The sequence below is a fragment of the Papaver somniferum genome, chromosome 8, assembly GCF_003573695.1.
Source record: "Papaver somniferum cultivar HN1 chromosome 8, ASM357369v1, whole genome shotgun sequence".
NCBI classification, from domain to species: Eukaryota; Viridiplantae; Streptophyta; class Magnoliopsida; order Ranunculales; family Papaveraceae; genus Papaver; species Papaver somniferum.
In genome coordinates this window covers 31,893,577-31,919,756 of record NC_039365.1, presented here as the reverse complement: position 1 = coordinate 31,919,756, position 26,180 = coordinate 31,893,577, and the positions used below count along the sequence as shown (strand labels likewise).

The following is a 26,180-nucleotide window of genomic DNA, read 5'->3' as shown; positions in this document are numbered from 1 at the left end:
ATGTCTGATTTGGATTTATCTACTGATAGTGAAGATCAAGCCTTCGATACAGAAGAAGAAAGCAGTGGTGATGAAGAGGTAAGTAGCAATGATGAGTTTGAACTATCCATATTTTTGAATATACTTTCAGCGGTGCATTCATGGTTGATGGATATAATTAAGCAATTATAATACATACAAAGTCATTGAAAGACCAATGAGACGCCCGATTAATTTATTTGGGTATAACTATATAAGGAGAGTTTTGCGCGAAGACCCAGAAGACTTTCGTCGAAGTTATAGGATGTACCCTGATATTTTTGTAAAACTATGTTGTATCATTAGAAAAACTACAGCATTAAGTGATACAAGATGTGTTCCCATTGAAGAAATGCGTAGTACATTTTTACTCATTGTTGGCCAAAGTTCACGATATTGCACAATACGTGACGTATTTGGTCGCTCTCGGTGGACAGTTAGTAAAAACTTCAACAAGATGTTGCGAGCTTTAAATGCTATAGCTCCGAAGATGATGGCTAAGCCAACAAGTGCAACTCCATTTAAAATTCGTGAGAGTACACGATTTTATCCTTACTTTAAGGATTGCATTTGAGCTATGGACGATACACATATCCCGGCAATGGTAAAGAAAAGAGATGCAGACGTTTATTGGAATCGACATGGAATTACATCTCAAAATGTGTTAGCGGTTTACAACTTCGACTTGGAGTTCATATACGTGCTCAGTGGATGGGAAGGGTTTGCTTATGATTCGAAAATACTTAACGACGCAATGACAAAAAGAAATAGACTGAAAATACCGCAAGGTAATTTTACTTTTATCTAATGTGAAGTTTTGATTTTTGGTTAAGTTATATTTGGGTTCTACTTGATGAAGTTTTGTTTTTGTGTTTTATTCAGGTAAATATTACTTGGGGGATGGTGGGTTTGCAAACAGGCGATATTGTTTAACACCATTTCGTGGCCAATGTTATCATTTGAAAGAATTTTCTGGTACGGGTAATCATGCGAAAAAGGCTGAAGAATTATTTAACATGCGTCATGCTTCTTTGAGGAATGTAGTTGAAAGATTGTTTGGTGTTTTGAAGTCTCGTTTCTTGATCTTTAAGTCTCGACCTCCATTTCCGTATCAAGTGCAAGCATAGATAGTGACAGCTTGTGCAGGCTTACACAACATCTTGCGAAAAGAATGTCGTTCAGATGAGTTTCCAGTCGAGGAAGAGGAAGATAGCCATCCATCAACGCTTGTAAATGACGATGAAGTTTTGACACAACAAACTCAAGAACAACAACGTCAAGAAGCTAATGCATGGAGAAAGAGTATAGCAGATGATATGTGGAAAAATGTTCGTGAACAAAGGGAGTTAGAATTGTATGGAGACCGTTAAAATGAAGGGAAAAAAATTATCTCGTTGCACAACAATAACATACTATTGATACAAAGATATTTATGTTTTTTATTTTGATTAAAGATCATTTTTATTTGTAAATGAGGGTTTATTGTTTCTTAAAAGAGACTGAGTTAGGAGTGAACTCTCTCAAACTCCCCCAAACTCCTTCTAATAAACTCTCTCAAACTCCCTACACTCCCCCAACTCAAAAACACCAAACTCTCTCAAACTCCCTACACTCTCTCAAAATCCCCAAGATTTAAAATACACTCAACTCCCCACAAATCACTCGAGGACTAACCCCCTGTTAGTCTGGCTGGAAATTCAAAATTCCATACCCATAATTGATAATCTTAACAAGAGATGAAGTGAAATTCAATCAAGAAGATATTTTTTGTGTAGCGATGAAGAGGGGGATGTGAATCATACTCTACTACAATGTTGTCCAGAAGCATTTGGGATCACTTTGCTTCTTCTCTTGATGCAGAATGGACACATAAAACTAATTTCAGAGATCAGAAAATACAATGGCACACTAACTCTTGCAAGCAGTTGTCAAAGAAGGTCTAGTATATAATACCATTTGCCATCAGTTGGGATATTTGGAATGAAAGAAAGAGGAGGGTTATGGCAAAGAAAAGAAGCCGAGATAAAGAAATGATGATCATATAAGTTAAGAGACTAATTTTTAACTGGGATGCGCTTCATTCTTGGTTCAAAGATATTAGTTTTTCTAATTTAATATTCAACTGGAACACATTGTTTATTAAGGACTAAGTCACATATGATACTGAGAACCATACAATGAGGTTGTAATTCAGGCTACCGTTTGTAGTCTTGTAATTTTTTCTTTATAAATAAATTTCACCCATTTTCCTAAAAAAAATGCAAATTATAGGAAATAATTTAATAATTTAATTCACTTGAAAAATTATGGGTTATATATGCAAATTATATGATATAATTTAATTTTTCAAGATAGGGTTCAATATGAGCCGAGTCTCGTCTCAACTATGGACGACAATGACTACGCTATCCAGCGACTGTATCTCCATCGTACCCATATAAATCTCTTTTAATACACCAATAATACACACAACTTCTATCTATTTTCTATTTTCACAAAAATTCATCCAGTTTTTTCAATATAGTACTTGTTTTTAGTCGTTTCAATCAAGATTTTCCTTTTCTTTATGGATCGTAATTTGAGAAATGAGGAAACACACTCAGATGAGATAATCTTTCTCCAACAACAACAACAAGCATGGACGCAACAGTTGAACCAAATGGATGAAGAGTCAGACGTTGAGAGGACAATCACCAACACCATGATACAACTATACACGGGGCAAATACCGCAAAATCCAGAATCAAGAACAATATTGACAAGAAGATATACATGAAAGTTTTGAGAGGAAAAACATCAATAAATGATGCGTGATTATTTTACCAACGGATGTATGTACTCATGACGAATATTTTCAACGTCGAATCTGCATGCCACAACACTTGGTTATTAGGATTATTGGAGAGCTTTGTCAGGTAAATCCTAAATTCAACTATCAATTCGATGCATGAAATGTATGAGGAGATAGTCCTGAAGAAAAAAGTCACTGCGACCCTGGGATTCTAGGTTATGGTGAGCCAACAAATGCCTGTGATAAGTACATTCGTATGTCAAAAACAACATCATATGAAAATATCGACATGTTTTGCGAAACTGTAATCAACCATTTTGGTCCATGTTTTTTACGACATCCAACACAAGATGATGTCGGTCGACTACTAGTAGAAAATGCGAAGAAGGTCTTTCCCAGAATGCTAGGTATATAGCCTTGATTTCATGCACTTGGTGTGGTATGGATGTCCTTATGCTTGGCAAGGTCAGTATAAGGGCACTACTCAAAACCAACTATTTTTCTGGAAGCAAGAACTTCTTATGAATGTTGGATATGTCATGCTTCTTTTTGCGTCTCGGGTTGCAACAACGATATCAATATTTTTCATAAATTGCCTTCATTTGAAGAAATGAAGTATGGAACTACTCCAACTGCAAATTTCACGCCAACAATAATAACTATAGCATGGAGTGTTTTCTGACAGACAAAAGGTATCTTAACAAGAAGCAGATGGGGTGTAAGAGCGATGATGAACGGACATTTGGAATTTTGAAGAGGAAGTTCCATATAATTTGTGGATCATATCGTTTTTTTGGATCAATAAAAATGAATAGTATAATGCTAACTTGCATCATTTTGCATAATATGGTAATCAAAGAAACCTGACAGGGTACCAGTTTGAAAAGTTATCTAGATAAAGATTTGAGGAAAGAAGTTCAACCCTTTTATGGTGTGTCCGCAAGAGAGTATAAAATGGAAGAAGAGAGAATTCAAAATAAAGATTTATATTTAACATTAAGGGAGCACCTCATTGCGCATAATTAGGATGAAATCGGGAAAAGAAACCTCCATTGGATACAATTTGTTATTAATTTATAGTCATCATTTCAACTACATTAATATAATTTGGTTTGTATTATGATGATTTGTGTAATTTGACTTGAACAAACATTGAAATCGAAATTAAAGATTACATTAAATTTAAAACTAATTATTAATTTGAAACTAACTATTACACCCGAACTTAAAACTAATAACTAAACAAGTGTAATGGCGTTATTGTTATCCCCATATAAGGTGTCCTCTTTTATCAGAATCAATGTTGAAAAAACCGAGGGTATAACAACCACACCCAATAATTCGTTCTGCAATCTTTATGAACTAAACTCCAATATAATTGAGAGAACCAACTTAAAAGTGAGACTAAATCAAGAAAGATATCAAAGAGCTTTATCTCTTTCTCAACACAATCAACAAATCAAACATATAGAAATCTATGAGCCCGATTGATATGACAAATAACTTGGACGGTAGCAAAGACAAATGCCCAAGTGTCAATCAAGTTTTATCCCACAAACACGGTCGGATTTATCAACTTATTGAACTAAGCACAACATGTGATATTTTAATTATATAAAAAATATAATGCGGAAAAGAAATAACACAAACACTAGAAATTTTTTTAACGAGGAAACCACAAATGCAGAAAACCCGGACCTAGTCTAGATTTGAACACCACACTGTATTAAGCCGCTACAGACTCTAGCCTACTACAAGTTAACTTCATATTGGAATTTAGTTGAGATCTAACCAAGTCTCACACCGATTAAAGTAAAATCGCGTCTCTTACGCCTCTTGAATCCCAGCAGGACTCTACGCACTTGATTCCCTTAGCTGATCTCACTCACAACTAAGAGTTGTTACGACCCAAAGTCGAAGACTTATAAACAAATTTGTATCCCACAAATATGTATATATTCTAGTTGTTGTTTCCGTCTTTAGATAAATCAAGGTGAATGAAACTCAACTAAAACCCCGGACTTATACTTTTGAAGAGTAACATAGAAATATCAGTTACCTCACAATAACCCAACTGATTAATAGAAAAAGTTATCGCGAAATTGCAAGAGTCTGAGGCGAAGAACTGTTGTGATTACTTTTTATGTCTTACCTATCGGAGATAAATCTAGAGTAAATCTTAGAGAAGATAAAACTCAATACGATAGAAAAACTAAGATCAGAATATGCAATAACAGAGAAAATAGTTTGATCTGGCTTCACGAATCCCAAATGAAGTCTTCAAGTCATTAACCTAATAATGGTTTTGGAAAACTCTAGGCTAAAGGAGGATCAACTCTAGTTTGCAACTATGATACACGTAAGTGTCGGGATTAGGTTTTCCCAGATGCTAGAGTTCTCTCTTATATAGTCTTTCAAATCAGGGTTGCTTACAATCAAAGCGAAGATAGCTTAGTAACAAAGCAATTGATATTCACCGTTAGATGAACTCTTGATTTAATATTCAAGATAAGTCGTCTTAGAAATTAAGAAATCAATCTCCACCGTTAGATGATATTATCTTGATACACACAAATGAAATATACCTATATTTAGATATGGATGAACCGTACCCAAACGTGTATACTCAGTTAGCTCAATAATAGTTAACCGAAGTTAGCCATATTAACACTTATAACTTAGACATATTCATCTAACACTTTTAGATCAAATATGATGATAGATAATCAAATGAATCTAAATGTGTTTCAAGAGAGTTGTTCAAATGTTCATCATCTTATAAGAATATGTATATGAACCATTTGAAGCAAAATCGGTTCGGTTTGTAATTGTACAAATTACTTATACAAGAACCAATTCATGAACATAATACCATGGTTTGTAAAACTAGTTCACATACCTTAATACATTAAAGTTCCAGGGACTTTAATTCGCAAACATAGTTCTCAAACGAACCTGAGTTCATGAGTATGAAAATCACACTTTACAGATTTTAGAACTTAACCACTTTGTTCGCAAACTGAGTACGCGAACACTGGCTTTGGACTTGGCCTTGTCTACTCCATTCACAAACAGGGTGCGCGAACAAAAACTCTGGACCCTTTCATAGGTAAACCAGTTCGCGAACAATAGTTCCGGACCTGAACTAGACTTACATAGTTAACATACAAAGTACGCAACCTATAATATATCCAGACATGGTAGTTGTTCTAAAACTCTCATTTAATCATTGAAATATCCTTGGAAGAAAACAATGGTAATCTTACACATACCACTAGCTTCAAGTAATTTTTAAGTGATTAATTAATCAATACGAAACTTCCCAAGTTGACATCAAATGATTATCTCAACAAATTATATAAGATGTCAAGGTAATTTTCACATGATAATCTTTTAACTTAATATTTAGTTTCCAACAAGTAAATTGTTTCCAACTAAACTCGTCAAGAATACGATGAACTTAGCTAAAGCTAAAGGCTTCCAACATATATTTCGAGAAATAGATAAGCAAGATAAACTCGGCTCGAAATATGAAATGTGTATAATGTAAAAGTATATACAGCTATACAACTTAGTCTCATTAGAAGATAAAATAGAATAGACTTCTGAATGATAGATAAGTTTTAGTCTCCATATACCTTTGTTGATGAAGTTCCTCCAATCTTTTCAGTAGATCTTCTTCTTCAATTGGTGAACGCCGTGAAGTTCAAAGCTCAACTACACACTTTTATCCTAATCCGAGACATAGCTATAAGTAGACTAGAAATCAAGTACATAGTTTTGATCAACTAAACTTGACAAACAAGCTTGAGATAAAAACACTTGCGAGTTCGACCGATAAGTGCTTTAACAAATGTCAACTGTTTTTGGGCGTACTCGTGCCTTATGTGCTTGAATTTCATCAAAATTCATCTTGTCGGAGTCGTGCAGGATTCATATTTGATGTGTTTGTTCCCATGATTCCTCTCATATGCGCATTAAATAAATTCTGTTTAACCGCCTTACGACCTCTCTTCATTTTTGAAGCCATTTTCTTACGATCTACTAGTTGAATCCTAAAGTAGATGATTGTGAGGCATTTATCTGCCTTTCTGGTTTTCTTTTTGCTCTTTTGACACTCACTCCATCATATATTTATGCATTTCCAATAACTTAAGATTAAAATTACCATGTGGGAATCTGTCAGTGTTGAGTTAAGAGTTTGAGTTTGTTTATGGTGAAGAATAAGGAGACCCTTGAGAAGAATTTGTAGTCTCGTAAGGTGACTCCTCTGATACGTGATATCTATTCAATAAATCATGGTTTATACCGGTTCATCTTTTCGAGGATATGAAAATAATCTTCGTGCTTGAAACTAGAAGTACTTGTTCTTTTATGGTCCTCTCGGGTTTTTCGTTGTTGCAATTTGAATATTTATAAATTAAGAAACACAACGCGTTTTGCAAACCAATTAAACAATCTGAAATGCGACTTACCACATCGACTTTCGTATCACCGGAAGCTTTTCAATGATTCATTTGCATCACTAAAGCTACCCAACTGTTCTTGTCTTTATTGATTGAATTATAACGACTTGATAACCCAGCAACATCATGATTTTGAATATTCGCAGTTTCCTGATTAAAATGCTTATAAATATTCCCACAAAGCATATTATGTTGCAATTTAGCACCATTGATATTATCAAGTGTAAATGCGACATAACTTTTGTGAAGCTTTATTTTCCATCCGGACTATCCTTTTTGAGCATGAGCTTTTGCTGATGAAATATTTTCTGTCGAAGTATTCTGTGTTTGTGATGAACCGAACATTTTCTTTGGATTTTATTTCTTGTGATTTAGATTTTGAGATTAAAACCTTGAGATTATAAGAAACTTAGGGTGTAGAAAACTGAACATTTAAATTCTTTATTTTTTATCATTCAATTCTCAAAAAGAAGGTCCAAAAAAAGGGGGGAGAGGGGAACTAGAGCCGTTGGATGGGATCCGAAAAGACTGAAGCTCAAATTGAAACAACCATTGTATCAACCAGAATCGGGCATCAACTGTTCGTCTCTAGTTGATTCGACCGGCTCAATCTGGACAAGATGGGCAAACTCTCGCATTCGATCCTTTGGCCATCCGTTATAGCATTGGGAAAATAGGCTAAGACCCCACCCATGGATAACCCATAATATTAGGCCCTTAATTAAAAGAAGTTTAAATCTAGGCCCGGAATTATTAAAAGACATCCATACCCTTTTACATATTGTCAAGCCCATAATTAAATAAAATTTAAATTTAGGTCCAAAATTATTAAAATATAGTCAATCACCTCCAACCACCACAGCCACCGCCAACCACCTCCGACCACCACCGCCACTAACCACCTCCTACCACCACCGTCAAATCACCTCCGACCACCACCTCCACCAACCACCACTGTCAAACCACCACCGTCAAACCACCTCCGACCACCACCACCACTGTCAAACCACCTCCGACCACCACCAACACCAACCACCACCGTCAAACCACCTCCGACCACCACCACCAACGTCAAACCACCTCCGACCACCACCACCACCACCACCAACCATCACAACCACCGACCGCCGCCGCCGGCCACCACCACCGATAATATATGGATGTGTAATCTGAAGTTACACATGCAACGAGCATGTGTATCCAGAAGTTACACATGGGTATGGCATGAAAAGGTTTCACATGCGTACGACATGTGTAAGCAGAAGTTACACATGCAAATGACATGTGTAATCAAAGGTTACACATCCATATGGCACGTACAATGAGAAGTTACAAATCAAAAAAATAGACATCAAAAAGAAAACATAAAAAAATACATGTATTACTTTAAGATTTATTTACAATAATTTGTCTAGTGTAATTGGGAGTTACATATGCATCTATCTAGTGCAATTGAGATTTACACATGCATCTGACTTGTGTATTCAGCGTCAACTCCAATTCCAGCGACACCAGTACCACAAATAAGCAATTAAAAGCTATTGGAAACCTGTAATATAACACAAAACAATCAGTTTGTATAAGATTAAATGAACAATACATACAACAATGTATAGTTTCACATGAATCTGACTAGTGTAGCTAGCAGTTACACATGCAACTTACTAGTGTAACTAGAAGTTACACATTCATATTGGCATTCAGCACCAGAAACAATCACTACTTTTGGTTATGGTTCTACTTCTTATTCCTTTCTAACCACAATCACATTAGATTTCACAACTGAATCTAGCAAAATCATAAGCATCTTCCTAGTGTAACTAGTAGTTACACATGCATTTTCCTAGTGTAACTTAAAGTTACAGATGCTCATATAAAAATCACCTCCAATACATGAATACTAGATACTTCAGTTGTAGAAGGCCAAGGAAGTACCTATTCAGATATAAACGAAGACTCACAAACATCAAATAAAACATACAACTACAGGCCAGGAACAAACAACTAAAAAGGATTGGTTTCACATGAACATGATTCTTGGTTCAGTTTAAATATGTCAATATATATGATGATATCAAGTGCCAAAGCTAGTCTATCAGTCAAGTCCAGTGAATTACTTGTAAAAGTTTCAGTCAAATAACAAAAGGTACTGGCATTTAAAAATCGAAACACAAACCTTGATCCTAGCACTTCTGATACAATTGAGCAAGCTCTGTGTAGTTTAACGTAGTCAATCCACTGCAAAAAAATTAATTCAAGCACAAATAAAACAATCAAAATTATTTCCAGCACCATTCAATATTTTCAATCATACATTGACCATAAATGAACCAAGAATCATATAGAGACATACCATTGTGTAAGCTTACACCAGCTGACTTGTGTAACTGAGAGTTACACATGCATATAGCATGTGTATCTCCTTATTACACATGTTATATGCATGCAATTACACATGCATATGGCTAGTAATGATGAATGAATGGATAAATTCAATCAAGACTTACTGTTTTGTTAAAGAGCTCGCCTTTAATAACGAATTACAATACTATATACACTTTAGGATTACTTGTCATGACCTGAACACATACATTATATCCACTCAATAGTCTAATCTGACCTTATAAATGAATTAAACATACCATAATAGCAAGATAACACAGAAAAAGACAAAGTTACCTGGCGCTCAGAAGATTCCCCTTTAACTAGTGGAATCAACTCGGAATTGAGCTATCATCCAATCAAAAATCTACCATGAGACTGTCGAATCAATATGCATAAAATCATTTTAATTAATTTGGAAAAAGTACATACTAGAAAAGATTAAGAGTAAGCGATTTACCAATAGTCTGAAAGGTTCTCAGACATTTTTGCAGCCAATCCAAGTTGTTCTTATGAAGTCCTAAACTAACACATGGCTTTTGTCATTCTTCGTGCATGAGATCCAGAGAAAATATGGGTTGGTTTGCAACGGATGAATCCATATTTAACCAACTTCCTAATGCGTTTCCCTACACAAAACAACACAAAACCAGTAGATCAGCAGAAGAGTTTCAATTAGATCAGCAGGTATGCCTCTAAGAACTGTATATGCATATCCCATCAAATTAGCATGTGTAACTTATAGTTACACATCTAATTAGCATGTGTAACTAGTAGATACACATCCATTTAGCTTGTGTACCTAGAAGTTACACATTTAATTAGCACGTGTAACTACTAGTTACACATCCATAGTCTACCAATGCTAGTTAAACACGCAAACTATCATGTAGAGTACACATAGCTGCAAACTGATAAGCAAGGATATGGTTATAAAAATCACATAATATCCTTCTCAGAGTAGATAGAAGATGATATTATAGATGGCTAACATATTTAAAACACTATGTGCATCGAGATATATTTCATACCAAAACACCACCACTAAGATAAACAGAATGTAAAGTAGATCCAACTTACAGTGTCTAACACAGCTCCAACATCCATACCAAACCTCTCAGCTTCATACCAAAACACCACCACTAACTCCAAATACAAATTATCCATACTAAACCTCTCAACTTCATACCAAAACACCACCACTAACTAGCGGTTACACGAAGATAGGACCTTGGGTGTTTTGGAAGTAATGTCTCAACAATGGGGGTAGGAAAGTGCCTGCAATTGATTTTGTTTGTTTAGCCACACAGTCATAGTATAAAAAATCACAGAAAGGCAGTTGATAAGTTAGCTTAGCATGTGTAGTTAGGAGTTATACATGCACCTGACTAGTGTAACTGAGAATTACACATCCATATATGATATGTGTATCCAGCAGTTCAATGAAAACACATATGTAACTATAAGTTACACATTCAATTAACATGTGTAACTCCTAATTACACATGTGTATACGCAAGTTACACATGCAATTTGGATATGTAGACGCAAGTTACACATGTTGTGCATCAAAATTCTAAGACTCATACACTTGCACAGTAATTTCTAAGTATCAAGCTATCCATACACATTAATGAAACAACACATAACATGTCATATTGCTATAAATTTGTACATAGAATACATCTATTCATAAAAAATGCTGAAAATAAAGCAAGTTATGTCAAATAAGAAAGAAGGAATCAACTTACTTACCACTGACTTCAAATCCTTCTCCAAAACTTCTCAAATACCACCACCTCTACCACTACAACCTCCTCATCTTCCACCAAAACCTACATATCCACCACCAACACTATTGATGAACATTAGTACCCCCTACAGTTACTGATAACGACAAGTAATCATCGTCAACAACAAAAACAACGATATTCTAAACGCATACCTAGATTTAAAACTTGTTGATTCAATTAAAAACGAGAGAAATCTTACTGATTTTCAGATCTTTTCTCATACGACGATTTCATTTCTGCTGCTGTTGAAGATCTTCTTAATTCCATTGTTGAATCTGCATAAAAAGTAAGTAATTAGGGTTAAAACGACATTGAAGATCTTCGATTGATTCAAAAAAAAAATCAGGTTATTCTTCTTCTCATATCTGAACAAAATCAATCAAAATAAAAAATCAAAAACCTAATCGAACTAAGAAAAGAAAGAATGATTAACCTAATCGGAAATGATTTCTGCTGCTTCGAATCAACTGAAACTTAGATTCGATTCAAAATCTTCAAAAAAAAACCAGTCGAACGAACGAAAAAAACCTAACCTGATGCATCTTAGACCCAACTAAAACCTAGATTCAAATGAAATCGATTGAATCAATTCTTCTTCTTCATAGATCTGAAATCGCTGGAGCCGGGAGAGAAAGAGAATAGAGAAGACAGAGAAACATAATTGAGAAATGAAAAATATCTTCTGATATTCCTCTTGTATATTTACTAAAGGGTAATGTTGCCATTATTAAAATTCGGAATAATTAATTTTGGGCCAGATCTGAAGAAAAATTGATATTTTGGGCCTAGTAGTAGCATTTTTTGAAAGTATGGAGTTGACAATAAATGATCCATTTAGTGGGGATTCTATATGTTGAACCCATATAGTAGGATGGTTCTAGTATTTTTCACTGCATTGGGATCTTATCCCATTGTCGGGTGGAAAGGGGCAAATCTGCCCACCGGCGGAATTACTGTTTTGAAAGGAAAATAACAACAATAAGCCCACAGAGCCCATTAAGGTCATAAATAACAAATCATACCATTTCTTCTGATGCTGCTGTTCTCGAAAACTTATTACTAGACTTCCAATCGAAGACGTTTCTTGGAATTCGATGATATCGTGGTATCCAAAGAAGGTTATACGAGCATGAAAAGTTCTTTGTTTGAGCACATGCCATGCCAGAGAGGGATCAAGCTTCACGGAATTCAACAGTAAGTTGGCATGTTATATGTTTGATGAAATGCAGTGTAGAAGTAACGTCTCTTGCATTTTAGTGTTCTGAATGTGAGGACGTCAATTGTACTCTTGATCTCTCTGATCAAAATGGATGAGAAAGCTTTTTTCCCTTGGAATTCCATGATTTCTTGGATGCGCAAAACAGTCAACTCACAAAGCCCTCCAACTATCTAATAGTATGTGAAAACGTAAGGTAAACGTACAGCCTAATCAGATGATCCTTTCTAGTGTTATCTACGGGTGTTCTCAGTTAGGCGCATTCAGATTTGGGTTACGGGTAGATGTACAATCAAGCTGTTTACAACCAAATGAAGTTACATTACTAGGATTGTCTCTGCATATGCGGGTGCTTGTTTGGTCGAAAAAGCTAACAGATGCTTCAGTTCCAGAGATAGGCTGATGCTTCAAGACTAAGAATAATAACTATGGAGTTAGGATTAACCAAGATTATGATACCAGGATGCAGCTCGAGAATTAGTTGCTCTCATTTGCACTCAGTTTGATTTGACTGGGTATTCTTAACTTTCGTAAATTTCAGTGGAGGAGAATGGATTGATAGTGGTATCTGGATGGGGCCAACTTGAAAGAGTTCTTGCAGCCGAGGTTGGTGAATCCTGACTGTCATACATGTATAAAACCTGGACTTATAGACTTAAAGCGACTCAAGAATCTTGTTTTTCCTGCTAAATGCAAATAGTCATTGACTGGTTTATCTTCATAGTGGAGGATTCTGAGTCGTGTTATTGTTTGATCAGTTCATGTAGTTTTATCCCTCCTGCAAAAGTAGCTTGAGATTCGTCTTTTTAGGTACCGTACTACCATAGGCTGCCATTTGTATTCGACAGCACCAAAAGTAGTCCGACTGTATTATATGCATCTATGAATTCTCTTCTGTCCGTACATTATTTTTTTTTGTTTCTAACATTATGATATGATTTAAGGCAGATCCTATTGAGATGGTCACATGCATTTTCTCGTGGAGTTTCAATCTCCTGCCGCGTAGAGAGGTAAGCTTCCCACTGCCACAAACTGAAATTCTCCACATCTAGAATTCTTAATTAGAAACTAGGGATGCATGTTGTTATAAAAAAGAAAAAACTACCAATGTGCCACGTGCACTCGTTTCATTTCCTCCTCAGATATGAAAAGGTCATGTGTTCAAGTCTCTGTGACAATAGTTTTCTACTACTGGCAGAGACTCGAACCTCTAACCTCTCTATTACTGAGGTAGAAAGGAACCTGTTGTACGCGGTAGTTGTTTGCTATTATCGCAGACTATTTTGTTCTTGTACTAGCAGAATACTACAGTTCCAAATTTTTACTCTGTTAAGGAGCCCAAAGAACTTTGATAGAAGCTATATGGCATAGGGTTAAAAAGGAAGGATCAAAGAAAACAAGTAAACAGATTACCCATTTCTATTTTCACTCATTTAGAAAGAAAAACATCCAAATTAGCTTCCCTGCTCTCTGTTAATTACAGATGTATGGTTATTTCTTGCTGCAATCCACTCTTTTCTTTGGAAAATTGATTTTTTTTCCTGCAAGTTTCATTATCTATTTCTTTTTCTTGATAATAAGTGATTCTTTCACATGCTTTCTTTTATCTTTCTTTCCAGTACAAATTCAGTAAAATCTTTAATCAAATCTTGCTTAAGAAACCAACCCAAATAACATAAACTCCAAATTGGTATATCTTGATCTTTACTCAAAGCATCTAAAAATGTTAAGATGAAAATTTTTCAAGGTTTGGCACCTCAGCTGGAACCACTGCTGTTATAACTGGTTTGATTTACAGTGCTTATATCGATTTCAATGCTGACTTGCGTTGACTTTACTGCTAGAACAATTCTAATACAAACCTTCACGGATATTATGCTTCCACAACTAGAATTTCATAATCAGACCGAAACTTAATACACTTTTGCAAATCTAAGGGTTAGTTTTTGGTTCTACTAGTCAATCTAATTCAGCCATAGTTTTAAAAAAGTTCAAAGAAAATCTTCACAAAAATTGAGACCATTAGATCTTAACTAGTCTTAAAAGATAAACAACCACCACTTTTAGAAAAGTAATTCTCTCGTTTTAATCCATCAATAGCAGACCTCAAAGCACAAACTTTTTGATTTTCTTACGCATCTACCGACAACTCCGACCATGTTGATATCATTATTGTCACTTGTAAATTCTTCGTCACTTGCCATGTCCATATCTTCGTTGTCACTTATTCTTTTGTTCTTTTTGATCGGCAAAGAATTGGTGCTGGTGAGTTTCAAACTAAGGTCACGGATATCATCATCCAATAACTTTACCATTGTAGATAAGTGACACCGACCTTATCACTCATTCTTTCATCTCATCATCAACGTCCTCATCATCAACTTCCACTTGCAGATCTACATAAACTAAAAACCGCTTGATATCTGCACTACCTCCATTAACTTCTTTAGCAGTACGGGTAACATTCTTCGAAATCATCGTACATGCGTCGTCTGAAGATTCTCCTCTAAGAATTTGCAACCCATGAAACATACGCCATATTCAGCTTATATTGTCACAAAACAAACAAAAATTTTCGATTTTATCACAAGTGTACTGAGGCGCCGAATCTTCATGGATGGATAGTACTGAATTATCATGCATAATCTTCCTAACCTTGATTTGAATAAGCCCTGTTCCGTTATCAAGTTTTAGTTCTGGAGGTGGGTTTTCTGGACACTGTATGCTGACACTGACAAGACTAGAGTTCCTTTCCGCCATGATTAATCAGAACACCAGAGGTGATGTATGAAAAATATCGTTTGGTCCTTTGGTTCTTTGGTCAAACGCCTTTACCGTTTGGTCCATAATTAATTAAAAATATTTAAATGGACAAAAATATCCTTCCGTGTTAATTTTTTTTGTAGCAGTTCATTCTTCAAAATGAACTCATGTTAATTTCTACTTATTTTTTCAGAAAGCACCTAAAAAACAGAGTTCATTCCAGAAAATGAACTCCATATAAAACCTAAAAAAAACAGAGTTCATTCCAGAAATGAACTCCATATAAAAACCTAAAAAAACAGAGTTCATTCCAGAAATGAACTCCATATAAAAACCTAAAAAAACAGAGTTCATTCCAGAAATGAACTCCATATAAAAACCTAAAAAAACAGAGTTCATTCCAGAAATGAACTCCATATAAAAACCTAAAAAAACAGAGTTCATTCCAGAAATGAACTCCATATAAAAACTTAAAAAAAACAGAGTTCATTCTAGAAATGAACTCCATATAAAAACCTAAAAAGACAGAGTTCATTCCAGAAATGAACTCCATACAAAACCTAAAAAGACAGAGTTCATTCCAGAAATGAACTCCATATAAAAACCTAAAAAAACAGAGTTCATTCCAGAAATGAACTCCATATAAAAACCTAAAAAAACAGAGTTCATTCCAGAAATGAACTCCATATAAAAACCTAAAAAAACAGAGTTCATTCCAGAAATGAACTCCATATAAAAACCTAAAAAAACAGAGTTCATTCCAGAAATGAACTCCATATAAAAACCTAAAAAAAATAGAGTTCATTCCAGAAATGAACTCCATGTAAAAACCTAAAGAAAAACAGAGTTCATTCCAGAATGAACTCCATATAAAAACCTAAAAAAAACAGAGTTCAATGATGGAATGAACTACAACATCATCATCTTCGTCGTCTTCAACAACAAAGCACGAGTTCATCTTCACCAACAACATCTTCATCACAAATCTTCGTCGTCTTCATCATCTTCATCGTCTCCACCATCTTCAACAACACTAGTAGCAAGAAAATCAAGAAAAAAACTCGTTTTCGTCGTCGTATTTATCAAACAGATGCAGCAGCAGATTAAAATCAAGAAAAAAACTCGTGTTCATCATCGTCGTCTTCATCAACTCGTGTTGTTTCTTTATCAAACAGATCTGTTTCATCGTCGTCTTTATCAAAACGGATGCAACAACATATTAAAATCAAGAAAAAAACTAGTTTACATCTTCAGCAGCGACGAAGATGAACTTCAACAGTAGCAGCATCACAAACCAGAGTTCATTCCTGAAAATAAACTCCGTCATCTTCATCTTCTTCATCAGCAGCAACAACTCATCTTCATCCTCTCCATCATCAGCAGCAACAACAGACGAAAAACATCAAAATCTTCATCACAAACCAGAGTTCATTCCAGAAATGAACTCCGTCATATTCATCTTCTTTTATAGATCCGAAACTTACCCAAGCATGTGAAGATGATAAAGGTTCATCATCATCATAAATAACAGCAAAATCTTTAACCTCACCGTCTTCATCATCAAAACAGAGCAAAATAGCACAAAGAAAAAAGAAAAAAGAAAAAAACACAAAACCTTCGTCGTATTCATCATTATCTTCATATTCATCACTAGCAGAGAAAAAAATAGAGAGAATAGAGAATCGTTCATCATCATCTTCATCTTCTTCATCACTAGCAGGAAGAAAATAAAAAAAGAAAAAAAGAGAGAGAAATTCTAGATCTGAAAATACAGGGGAGAGAAAGTAAATCTGAGAATGATTTCTTCTCTCTTACCTTTTGACTATATATATGGTCCTTATCCAAAAGGGTATTTCTGCCATTACAAGATGACATTTACATCATCCATGACATCACCCTAGGACCAAACTATAATTTTTAGGACCAAACTATAATTTATATTACCAAATAGGACCAAACAGACAATTGACTAGGTCAATTAAACTAGACCCTTTCTAATATATTATTTGTAGGACCAATTGGTATTTCCTTGTTTGAAAATTGGAGTTCTGCACAAAAAAAGGGAAGGAAAAGGATTAGGAAGTCATTAGCAGGCCTACCGAAATATAACCTTATTAGGCCCACGCAACATGTTCCCTGGAACCTACAGTATATGCGACTCATAACCAAGAAAGAAACTAGACGGAAACTCCTAACGCTTGTTCTCTAAAACTTCCGATGGAAGATATTTCTTGGAATTCGATGATTCCTTGTATGCAAAGAAGGTAGTTACATGCTAGAGAGGGATCCAGCTTCTTAGAATTCAATGAATGCGAGGATGTCGATTCATGCTCTTGAGCTCTCTGTTCAAAAATGGCGAGAGATATTGTTCGCTTGTAATTCCATGATTTATTGCATATAATATAAATGAATACAATTGGTGTTCAATTGGAGGATAGTTTAGCAACTGCATTAATCGATTCATACACAAAATGTGGTTCCGTTGGTAGGCATTTGAGCTGTTTAATTTCTTGAGAAGCAAAACATGTAATTCATATGGTGCGATGGTTTTAGGTTGTTTAACGTTAATAGAAAACTCCTGATGCAATCAAGCTGTTTGAAAAGATGTTAGAAGCTAAAATTCAACCAATTGAAATTACGTTTTCCGGGATCGTAACTGCTTATGTGGGTGCTGGTTTGGTCGAAGAAGGTAACAGATGCTTCGATCCAATGAAGACTGTCTATGGAATGATGCTTCTAAAACAAGTGGGCTTTATTCTCTTTTGGGGTATCTATGCTTCTGAACAGATATGGGATGATGCTTTGATACAAAGAATAATGACGATGGAATTGTAGGGATTAACCAAGATTATGGTACCAGGATGCAGCTGGAGCCTAGGTTGCAATGCCGACCTTGAGAGTTTGTAGCTCTCATTTGCATTTGGTTTGAACTTGATTCGGTATTCTCTTATGCTAACTTATATTAGAATTTTGGTGGAGGAATGGATTGATGGTGGCATCTGGAAGGGTTCAACTTGAAAGACTGCTGAGGTTGGTGAATCTGACTGTCATACATCTTTACCCGTAGGTTATAGGTACCAGAAAGCCCCATTTTTCTGTTCTGAGTCGCGTTATCATTTGACCAGCTCACGTAGTTTTCGCTCTCCTGCAAAAGTAGCTTGAGATTCGTCTTGTTAGGTATCATAGTTTGCCATTTCTATTAAACAGCATCCATTGGAGTCTGAGGAGTCTGATTGTATCATCTGCATTTATCAAATCTCTTTTATTCATACTTGTGTTGGTTAAGTAACATTTTGATGTGATTTCTGGCAGATCCTAATGGGATGGTAACATGCTTCTGAGTTTCGATCTCCTGCCAAGTAGAGAGGTAAGCTTCCCACTGCCACAAACTGAAATTCTCCACATCTAGAATTTGTCATTAAAAAAAAAAAAAAACTACCGATGTGCGCTTGTTTCATTTAATTCTCAGATATGAAAAGGTCATCTGTTCAGGTCTCTGTGATCATATTTTTATATAACAGAGACTCGAACCTCTTTATTACTGAGGTAGAAAGGAACCAGTTGTACATGGTAGTTGTTTGCTATTACCGGAAACTATTTTATTCTTGTACTATAGCAAAATACTTAATACGGTTCCAGACCTTTTCATCTGTTAAGGATTCCTAAGAACTTTGATAGAAGCTATATGGCATAGGGTGAAAAAGGAAGGATCAAGAAAACAAGTAAACAGATTACCTATTCTATTTTCACTCATTTAGAAAAAAAAACATCCAAGTTAGCTTCCCTGCCTATACTTGATTTCTTGACGTGCAGTTCTCTGTTAATTACAGATGTATGGTTATTTCTTGTTGTACTTGAGGTTTTTCTTCGGAAATTAGATTTTTTTCTATAAGTTTCATATGGATATCTTATCTCTTTCTTTTTCTTGATAATAATAGATTTTATCACATGCTTTCTTTTTCTTAAGAAACCAACCCAAATTGGTATATCTTGATCTCTACTCAAAGCATCCAAAAATGTTAAGATGAAAATTTGTCAAGATTTCAAGGTTTTGCACCTCAACTAGAACCACTGCTGTTGTAACTGGTTTGATTTACAGTGCTTATATCGTTTTCAATGCCGACTTGCGTTGACTTTACTGCTAGAACAACTCTAGTAGTAGAAACCTTCACTGATATTATGCTTCCCCAGCTAGAATCTCTAACTAATAATCATACCAAACCTTAATACACTTTTGCAAATCTAAGGGTTAGTTTTTGGTTCTACCAGTCAATCTAATTTTAAAAATGGTCAAAGAAAATCTCCATGACAAAAATTGAGACCATTAGATCTTAACTACCTTAATTGTCTTAAAACATAAACAACCACCTAAATCAAAGGTTTAGATTATTCCACATACATAAGTTGTCTCAACTGTCTAAAAAAAAATTCTCTCTAAAGATTTATAATAATAATTAAAAAGAACCAATCAGAATCTTGGAAGATTACTTTAAAAGCAGAGAAATCCAAAGGCATCACTTAAGATTTTGGCAAGCACAAAGCTGACGCAACCCCAACCAACAGCTACACCCCTCCTCTCTCTCTAAGCAACTTCTTCACACTTTCATTTGTCTCTCTCACTGTCCCTCCAAGAATTAACTTCTATTGAACATAAAAGCCTTTGTTGTTTTTTTTTTATTTTTTTATCTCTTTGATCTCTTGTATGAAAATTTTAAACTTAAATTCCATGACAGAAAGAAAAATTAAGCAGAGGGTTTCTTCAGCTAGACAAAAAGCTAAACTTCCAATTCCTTCTTCTTTACCTTCTTCGTCGTCAAATAGCAGAAGAAGAAAGCTTGCAGCAACACCACGGTTATCAAAACCTCCCCCTAAACCAACTGGAATTATACACCGTTGCAAATCGGAACCGAATCTTTGGAGTGTTGGTATTGCTTTTGGTAATGGGATTACTAGTTATCCTGAAATGCATCGGCCCCTTACGTGCACGGATGTTTTTGCGTCGCCCTTTACGTCTTCGTTGAATTCTGAGGTAATTTTGTGTTAACTTGAAAAGAATTTTTTTGGGTTATTGTTGTAACTTAAAGCAAATTTTGGTGTGTGTAGAAATATGAGAAGGATGCGAAAGTTATAGTCAATGTAACAGTTGAAGGTAGTCCTGGACCAGTCCGGGCTTTGGTCCGATTAGGAGCCAGTGTTGAGGAAACGATTAAACTTGTTGTGGATAGATATAGCGACGAGGGAAGGCGGCCCTACTTGGATCAGAAGACAGCAGTAACTGATTTTGAGTTACATCATTCCCACTTCAGTCTTGAAAGTAACCTCAATTTGATCTTCTTTCCCTCTCTCATTTTAGTTCCTCTTTTTTGAATTTTAGTTAATTCTGTTATTTCGTAACTAAGTTGAAAAATTTAGATTCATCTCCTACCCATTTGTGAATGAAGAAATTGTAAATTGTGTCACTTAGAACTCCCATTCAACCAAATTCGTCTGCATCACTGCATAGTACACGATAGTCATAGAACACCGGATAATAAGGCAAGGCTAGCAACCAAGACAATGATCTGTCTGCCTTGAGGCCTCTCATCAGTGTCATTGAAATCTTAGAGCTATAGCGTCTGAACATTGCATATCAGATGAGAGCACAGGAGTGCAAGTGTTCTTTTAGGCCAGGGCAGTTAGGATTCAGGGTTCAGAAACGTAATTTAGTATGTCCAAACTGTATTTTTGATGTCTCTGAATCTACTGCACCACCTAATGAAAATCTGCTCAGCTTAGACATCATTGTTGATTTTTTTTTTCTCTTTCAGGTATAAATAAGACGCTGAAGATAGGAGATGCTGGAAGCAGAAGCTTTTATTTACGAACTAACAGCAATAGCCGTAGCAGTAGCTTTACTTACAATGACGGTGACAGACCAGCTGATCATACAAGACTTCTGCTTCCTTACTCCCACTCTGCCCCAGAAGTTGTTCCTTCAAGTTCGAACCAGACCATCCATGTTTCACCACCCTTTCTTCTTTTCTCTTCACTTGTAGCACGAACATTTAATAAATTTGGAAGAAGGTCGATAAAGCTTTGGAAGGTCTTCCTCGGTTGTATGTATAGTCGATAACCACCACTTCCATCGATCTCGCATCTTATATCCTGGGATATTTTTAGTCACCCCTTATTTATGTATAGTCCAACTTTACAAAACAAATAGCTGTAGAAATATTATTTACTGTCATTTCATCGCATGTATTAAGCAAGCCTTCACAAATTTAAGGGATGATATATTTTGTTATTATTTCCGGTTGTTGTGTTGAGAGTTAATAAGACTGCGCCGTTTCCAGTCATCTTCTGGGTTGTGACTGCACCTTTTTTCCAGCACAACTAGGAGTCACGGAAGCTCTTAATAGAAAACAATAATTCTCGACCTGCCCTGGAAAATCCTGCAACATATCTGACCGTTGGCTGTAAATGAAGGGGCATAGTTGCAGGCAGCTTTCACAGGAGTAACATAAAAAATCTTTGAACATCACTTTCACACGTCTGGAAAATGTAAGGCTATGTTAGGGGATGTCATGTATTCTGTGAAAGTCAAAAGGACTAGAGAAAACATAGGACGGTGAAAGTCGGCCAAGTAAAGAATGAAGAAAAATGAGCCTCCTATTGAATTTGATTCTTCATTGTTGGTTTTACAGGAAAGCAAACCCCATTGTTGGAGAATATCTCCCAATGCTCCAATTTTTAAATTTTATGAGCGGCTCTTCGCACATAAAAAGAGAGGTCTTCCTAACTAATAATGTCATATTTTCTTATTTTCTTATTCATATACATTCAATATCACCATCTTTGTAAAGTATGAAATGCTGTATTGTTTTTCTACAGTGTTACTTAAACAAAGGGTTTACACGCGTTAATTCCGTGATCTACAATTTCGAAACACCTTGCATAGTTCAATGGTTCCCCCGGATGAAACGGCTTGCATAGTTTACACTTTACAACAATTAACTGCGAGTAAATGTTAGGAGGGAGAACTAGTGTTAACTTTTAGGCCACACGAGAGAACTAGTGTTAACTTTTAGGCCACACTTTTTTTTGAATTGCAACAATTAACTGCTAATCAAACAGCTCAATCTAGTCCATAGGAATCTTAGCCTTATCCAATGCGGTGATAGTGATACCCACTGGGAGATCCATTTAGATGCAGGACCAGCATGGCCACCAATTTGTACTTCGGGTTTGAGGACCATAAACTGTTTCTCTCAGGAGTTTTCCAATTTTGAAAAGCTCAGTTGTGAATAAAGGAGAGTGGGATATGTTACTTCGACACAACAAAACTATCCCAACAAGAAACAAAAACAGAAAAATTACCATAAACTGTTTCTCTTTACTATTCTCAGGAGTTTTCCAATTTTGAAAAGCTCAGTTGTGAATAAAGGAGAGAGGGATATGTTACTTCGACACAACAAAACTATCCCAACAAGAAACAAAAACATAAAAATTACCATTGCAAATTTGGAATGTTTCATAATGTGACGGTCATAATTTTACAAACATTGAAATTTTAAGCATTCGGAAAACGCGCTGTAAACAAAAAACTTGACATGCAGCTGGTGGATACCCGAACTTAAAAACTACCCATGCTTAAAAGATCTCATTATCTCTTTTAAACTGGATTTCATTAAGGCGGTGGATACTCAAAACAGAAGTTCCCAAGTTCTGTAAAAACAATATTTACACAACAAATCACGAGTCCACCATTGATGCAGTTGATTTAGCAGTTTCCTCCGGCATCTCAGTTACAATTATGCTCACTTTATTCAATTCTAGTGTATAAAAAAAAAAAAAGACTTATTCTCTTACACTCATCAATTTGTTCTTTTCTTTCTCTCCAGAATAAAAGACTAGTCGAAGTGTTTATATGTCTAAATAAGGTCTTGTAGAACCTGAATTTCATGATGCTACTCACTCAAATTGCATGTCTAAATAAGGTCTTTATGATTATTTTTCACACAAATTTCTTTTAAAAACTAAACGCCGGCCATCATGAAGCACTTCTTTAGTTATCTGATAAATTTGTGAACTAAGAAAGCTCAACTTGAGGTGCGATGTGTTGAATGATCCATGGACCAATATATTCTGACACTTCCAGTAAGAATATATACCAGAGAAGGATATAAACACCTTCAGAATTGAAACTAATCTTTTCCAATAACTACAACAACTGTAAAGCTGGCATTGTAGAAGTTTCAAAACGAGATGCTCAAGCTTTATTGGTAAAATATAAGCAGCTATTGCAGGTCCATATATTTGCATATGGTTGGTCACAAGTGGAAACTTTTACAACAACAATCAAATACAACAAAGCCTAGATACTTACAGCAGCATCAGGTTGGCGTTCTGGCAAAGAAGCTTGAAATGCTGGTAGAACTTTACATGATTCGTATATCTTAGTCAGAGTAGGAAACTTCAACATATCAACTTTGAACCTATTCATAGCATTACCAATTTGTGGAGCTAAAAAAACATCAGCCTGCATCATAGGGAAACACTTCTTTCTTAGTCGTTCAGCGCAGGTAATATTATCAGTTAAAAACTTACCTTGGAGGAAAAGCATAATGCAGTAACAACAGAGAATCAATATTAATAGGGGATCCTAAATCCCCTAATTAAGAGACCATATTATGATCCTTTTGTCACAAAAATAATTAATAGAATGGGAAGTAGCACACCATATGTACTTCATCTCCAATAGCGTATTTGCCAGAGACGTCCTTCAACAACTGCTCTAGAGCTGTATATAAAGTGTAAGTTTTGAGAAGACAATTCAGATTCATAAAAGATCGAGTGAAATTCTAATGACAACTCTTTTACCACAACATATTCAGGTTTAAGATCCTGACCGGCTACAACCAAATGGTAACGGAAATGCAGAACAGGGAAAAATATATGCTAACCTATAAAGCCTTTTTCTATATGTTGCTGAGCCCATGATAGTCCCTCTCCTGGACCAGCTTTTTCCTCAATGCTCAGCTGCAGATATGAGAGAGAAAAAGTAATGAAAGATGGAACAATTTCAACAGACTAGTTTTGTACAGTAAGTGATAAAGGACCAAATGAGCGAATATGAAGTGCTAATAGAGGCTTACCACCACTCGCATCATCTGCAGAGGTTGAATACTGGAGCTGACAATACTTACTGCCTGTACATAAGACTCTATTTTAGCAAGTTCAAGTATGCAGTTAACATAATCAACAGATAACTAGCATATGAAAGTCATATCAATCGTAACGGACAGAAATAACTTTGGCTATGAAATTTTCTTTAAGGGTTCTTTAAGAGAGACTCCTATACTCTCTGATACGCAGATGACTAGCCTTTACAGTCATTAGTTGCTGCGAAGATAAACTACTTTTAATTTGTCATCATGCTAATGGGAAATTCAGTCTTTCAATAGTCTAATATGGGTAGAATTCTGAAATCAACTCAATATTTGGTAAAGATTGTAATCTTTGCGAGAAGAGATAACTCCCGCAAAATGCAGTCCTCGTTGAGTATTTTTTAGTGTCTCAAAAAGTGGTGCCAAGGGATCCTATTTTTGAGCTATCAACTAGCTAGCTGTGTACAAAAAGGAAGGGATTCTATTTAAAGCCCACTGCTCGCATGATATGTAGAAATTCATCCAAGAATGCCAAATAATATTTTTCACCTATCCATAAGGGAAACACGCATTGGAAACTCTAAATCTGCCGCATATTATAAGAATTTTTTTCTTCGAAAAACCCCGAACTATAACAAACAGAAATTTTATGCAAGTCAAGTACCGTCATCAATTGAAGTCTAGACAGTGAAAAAACACCATTCCAACCTACCTGAAAATTAATAGCCTTTAGCTTTAGATCATTTGGCAAGAGTGCATTTTGGGGATACTTTTCTTCCAAATACTGAGCCCACCAGATCAACAACAAAAACAACAATCTAGTAAGAAGCTTGTTCAAATATCTTATTGCTGGCGGTGGGATTTGAACCCATGATCTCTAGTAGTCGGACTGTAACGATCATTACTAACCATTAAGATTGCAAATGAATCTGTGATCACCAGATCACCGTCCACCAAAACCGGAACGAAATGAAGTGGATTTAACCGATCAAACTCTGCAAATTCAATACAACACGTGTATGCCATATGATTAATTATTAGTATTAATTCTAACTTGATTACATAACATAGCTGATGAATCATGATGGAAAATCTTTGACTTAACCTGGACTAAATTGCTCTCCTTTCGAAAGATCGACTGCTCTGTACTCATAAGGAAGCTCTGATAATTAAAATAGAAATCACCCACTTAATACTTCTACTACCAAAAATATTCACCAAATTATGGAAACCCGGACCAAATTAAGTAAATTGGATCTAACCTTTTAAGTGTAGAGCGAATCTAACTCGCCATGAACAAGAACTCCCCCAGCAGGAATACAAGATGAGCTTTTTTTCTGGTACAGATGATGATATTTCCTGCAGAAAAAAGTTAAGTAGAAATAATTAGCTCCTAAAATTGATTGAGGAGCATAAGAAATCAAATCAAGTTGAATTATGTGACAGAGCTTGAAACATTTGGACCTGTAAATTTGGGTCCATGATGAGCTTGAATAATGGTGTTACATAATCAACAGTGAACTTTTGACTAGTACAGCATCATTTAATTCTGGGGGGTAAGGTTTGGTGTACCGCATAGAGACATAGTATCAAATTGTATTTAAT

The 26,180-nt window shown here is 35.5% G+C and overlaps 2 protein-coding genes and 1 pseudogene across 3 annotated transcripts; 2 read left to right on the top strand and 1 right to left on the bottom strand.

The window, feature by feature from the left end:
- On the top strand, nt 1-1,340 carry LOC113305356 (annotated as a pseudogene).
- Nucleotides 1,341-17,767: 16,427 nt separating this feature from the next.
- On the top strand, nt 17,768-21,736 carry LOC113302186 (uncharacterized protein At4g22758-like). 2 transcript variants are annotated; one of them, XM_026551039.1, is made up of 5 exons: nt 17,768-18,459; nt 18,742-18,796; nt 20,163-20,458; nt 20,533-20,743; nt 21,237-21,736. In XM_026551039.1, exons 3-5 carry the CDS (start codon nt 20,393-20,395, stop codon nt 21,539-21,541), a joined length of 582 nt encoding a protein of 193 aa, XP_026406824.1. In that variant the 5' UTR covers nt 17,768-18,459; nt 18,742-18,796; nt 20,163-20,392; the 3' UTR covers nt 21,542-21,736. The 2 variants fall into 2 exon arrangements, with proteins under 2 accessions (XP_026406824.1, XP_026406823.1); XM_026551038.1 differs by lacking the exons at nt 17,768-18,459; nt 18,742-18,796 and having other exon boundaries at nt 19,827-20,458.
- A 1,789-nt stretch (nt 21,737-23,525) lies between these two features.
- Nucleotides 23,526-26,180, bottom strand: LOC113304808 (glutathione S-transferase 2-like). The gene is made up of 9 exons (XM_026553947.1): nt 26,040-26,180; nt 25,838-25,934; nt 25,681-25,737; nt 25,485-25,570; nt 25,288-25,359; nt 24,564-24,617; nt 24,372-24,447; nt 24,147-24,208; nt 23,526-23,947 (listed from the first exon to the last, which is right to left on the bottom strand). Exons 1-9 carry the CDS (start codon nt 26,055-26,057, stop codon nt 23,783-23,785), a joined length of 687 nt encoding a protein of 228 aa, XP_026409732.1. The 5' UTR covers nt 26,058-26,180; the 3' UTR covers nt 23,526-23,782.

What these genes read in the sequence shown, in the direction of transcription:
- LOC113302186 (XM_026551038.1), top strand. Translation starts at nt 20,132, where the DNA reads ATGAAAATTTTAAACTTAAATTCCATGACAGAAAGAAAAATTAAGCAG. An exon ending in CGTCTTCGTTGAATTCTGAG is followed by an intron (nt 20,459 to 20,532) that starts GTAATTTTGTGT and finishes TGGTGTGTGTAG; the next exon opens with AAATATGAGAAGGATGCGAA. An exon ending in TTCCCACTTCAGTCTTGAAA is followed by an intron (nt 20,744 to 21,236) that starts GTAACCTCAATT and finishes TTTCTCTTTCAG; the next exon opens with GTATAAATAAGACGCTGAAG.
- LOC113304808 (XM_026553947.1), bottom strand. An exon ending in ATTCGCTCTACACTTAAAAG is followed by an intron (nt 25,738 to 25,837) that starts GTTAGATCCAAT and finishes TTTAATTATCAG; the next exon opens with AGCTTCCTTATGAGTACAGA. An exon ending in TATAGAAAAAGGCTTTATAG is followed by an intron (nt 24,209 to 24,371) that starts GTTAGCATATAT and finishes CTTTATATACAG; the next exon opens with CTCTAGAGCAGTTGTTGAAG.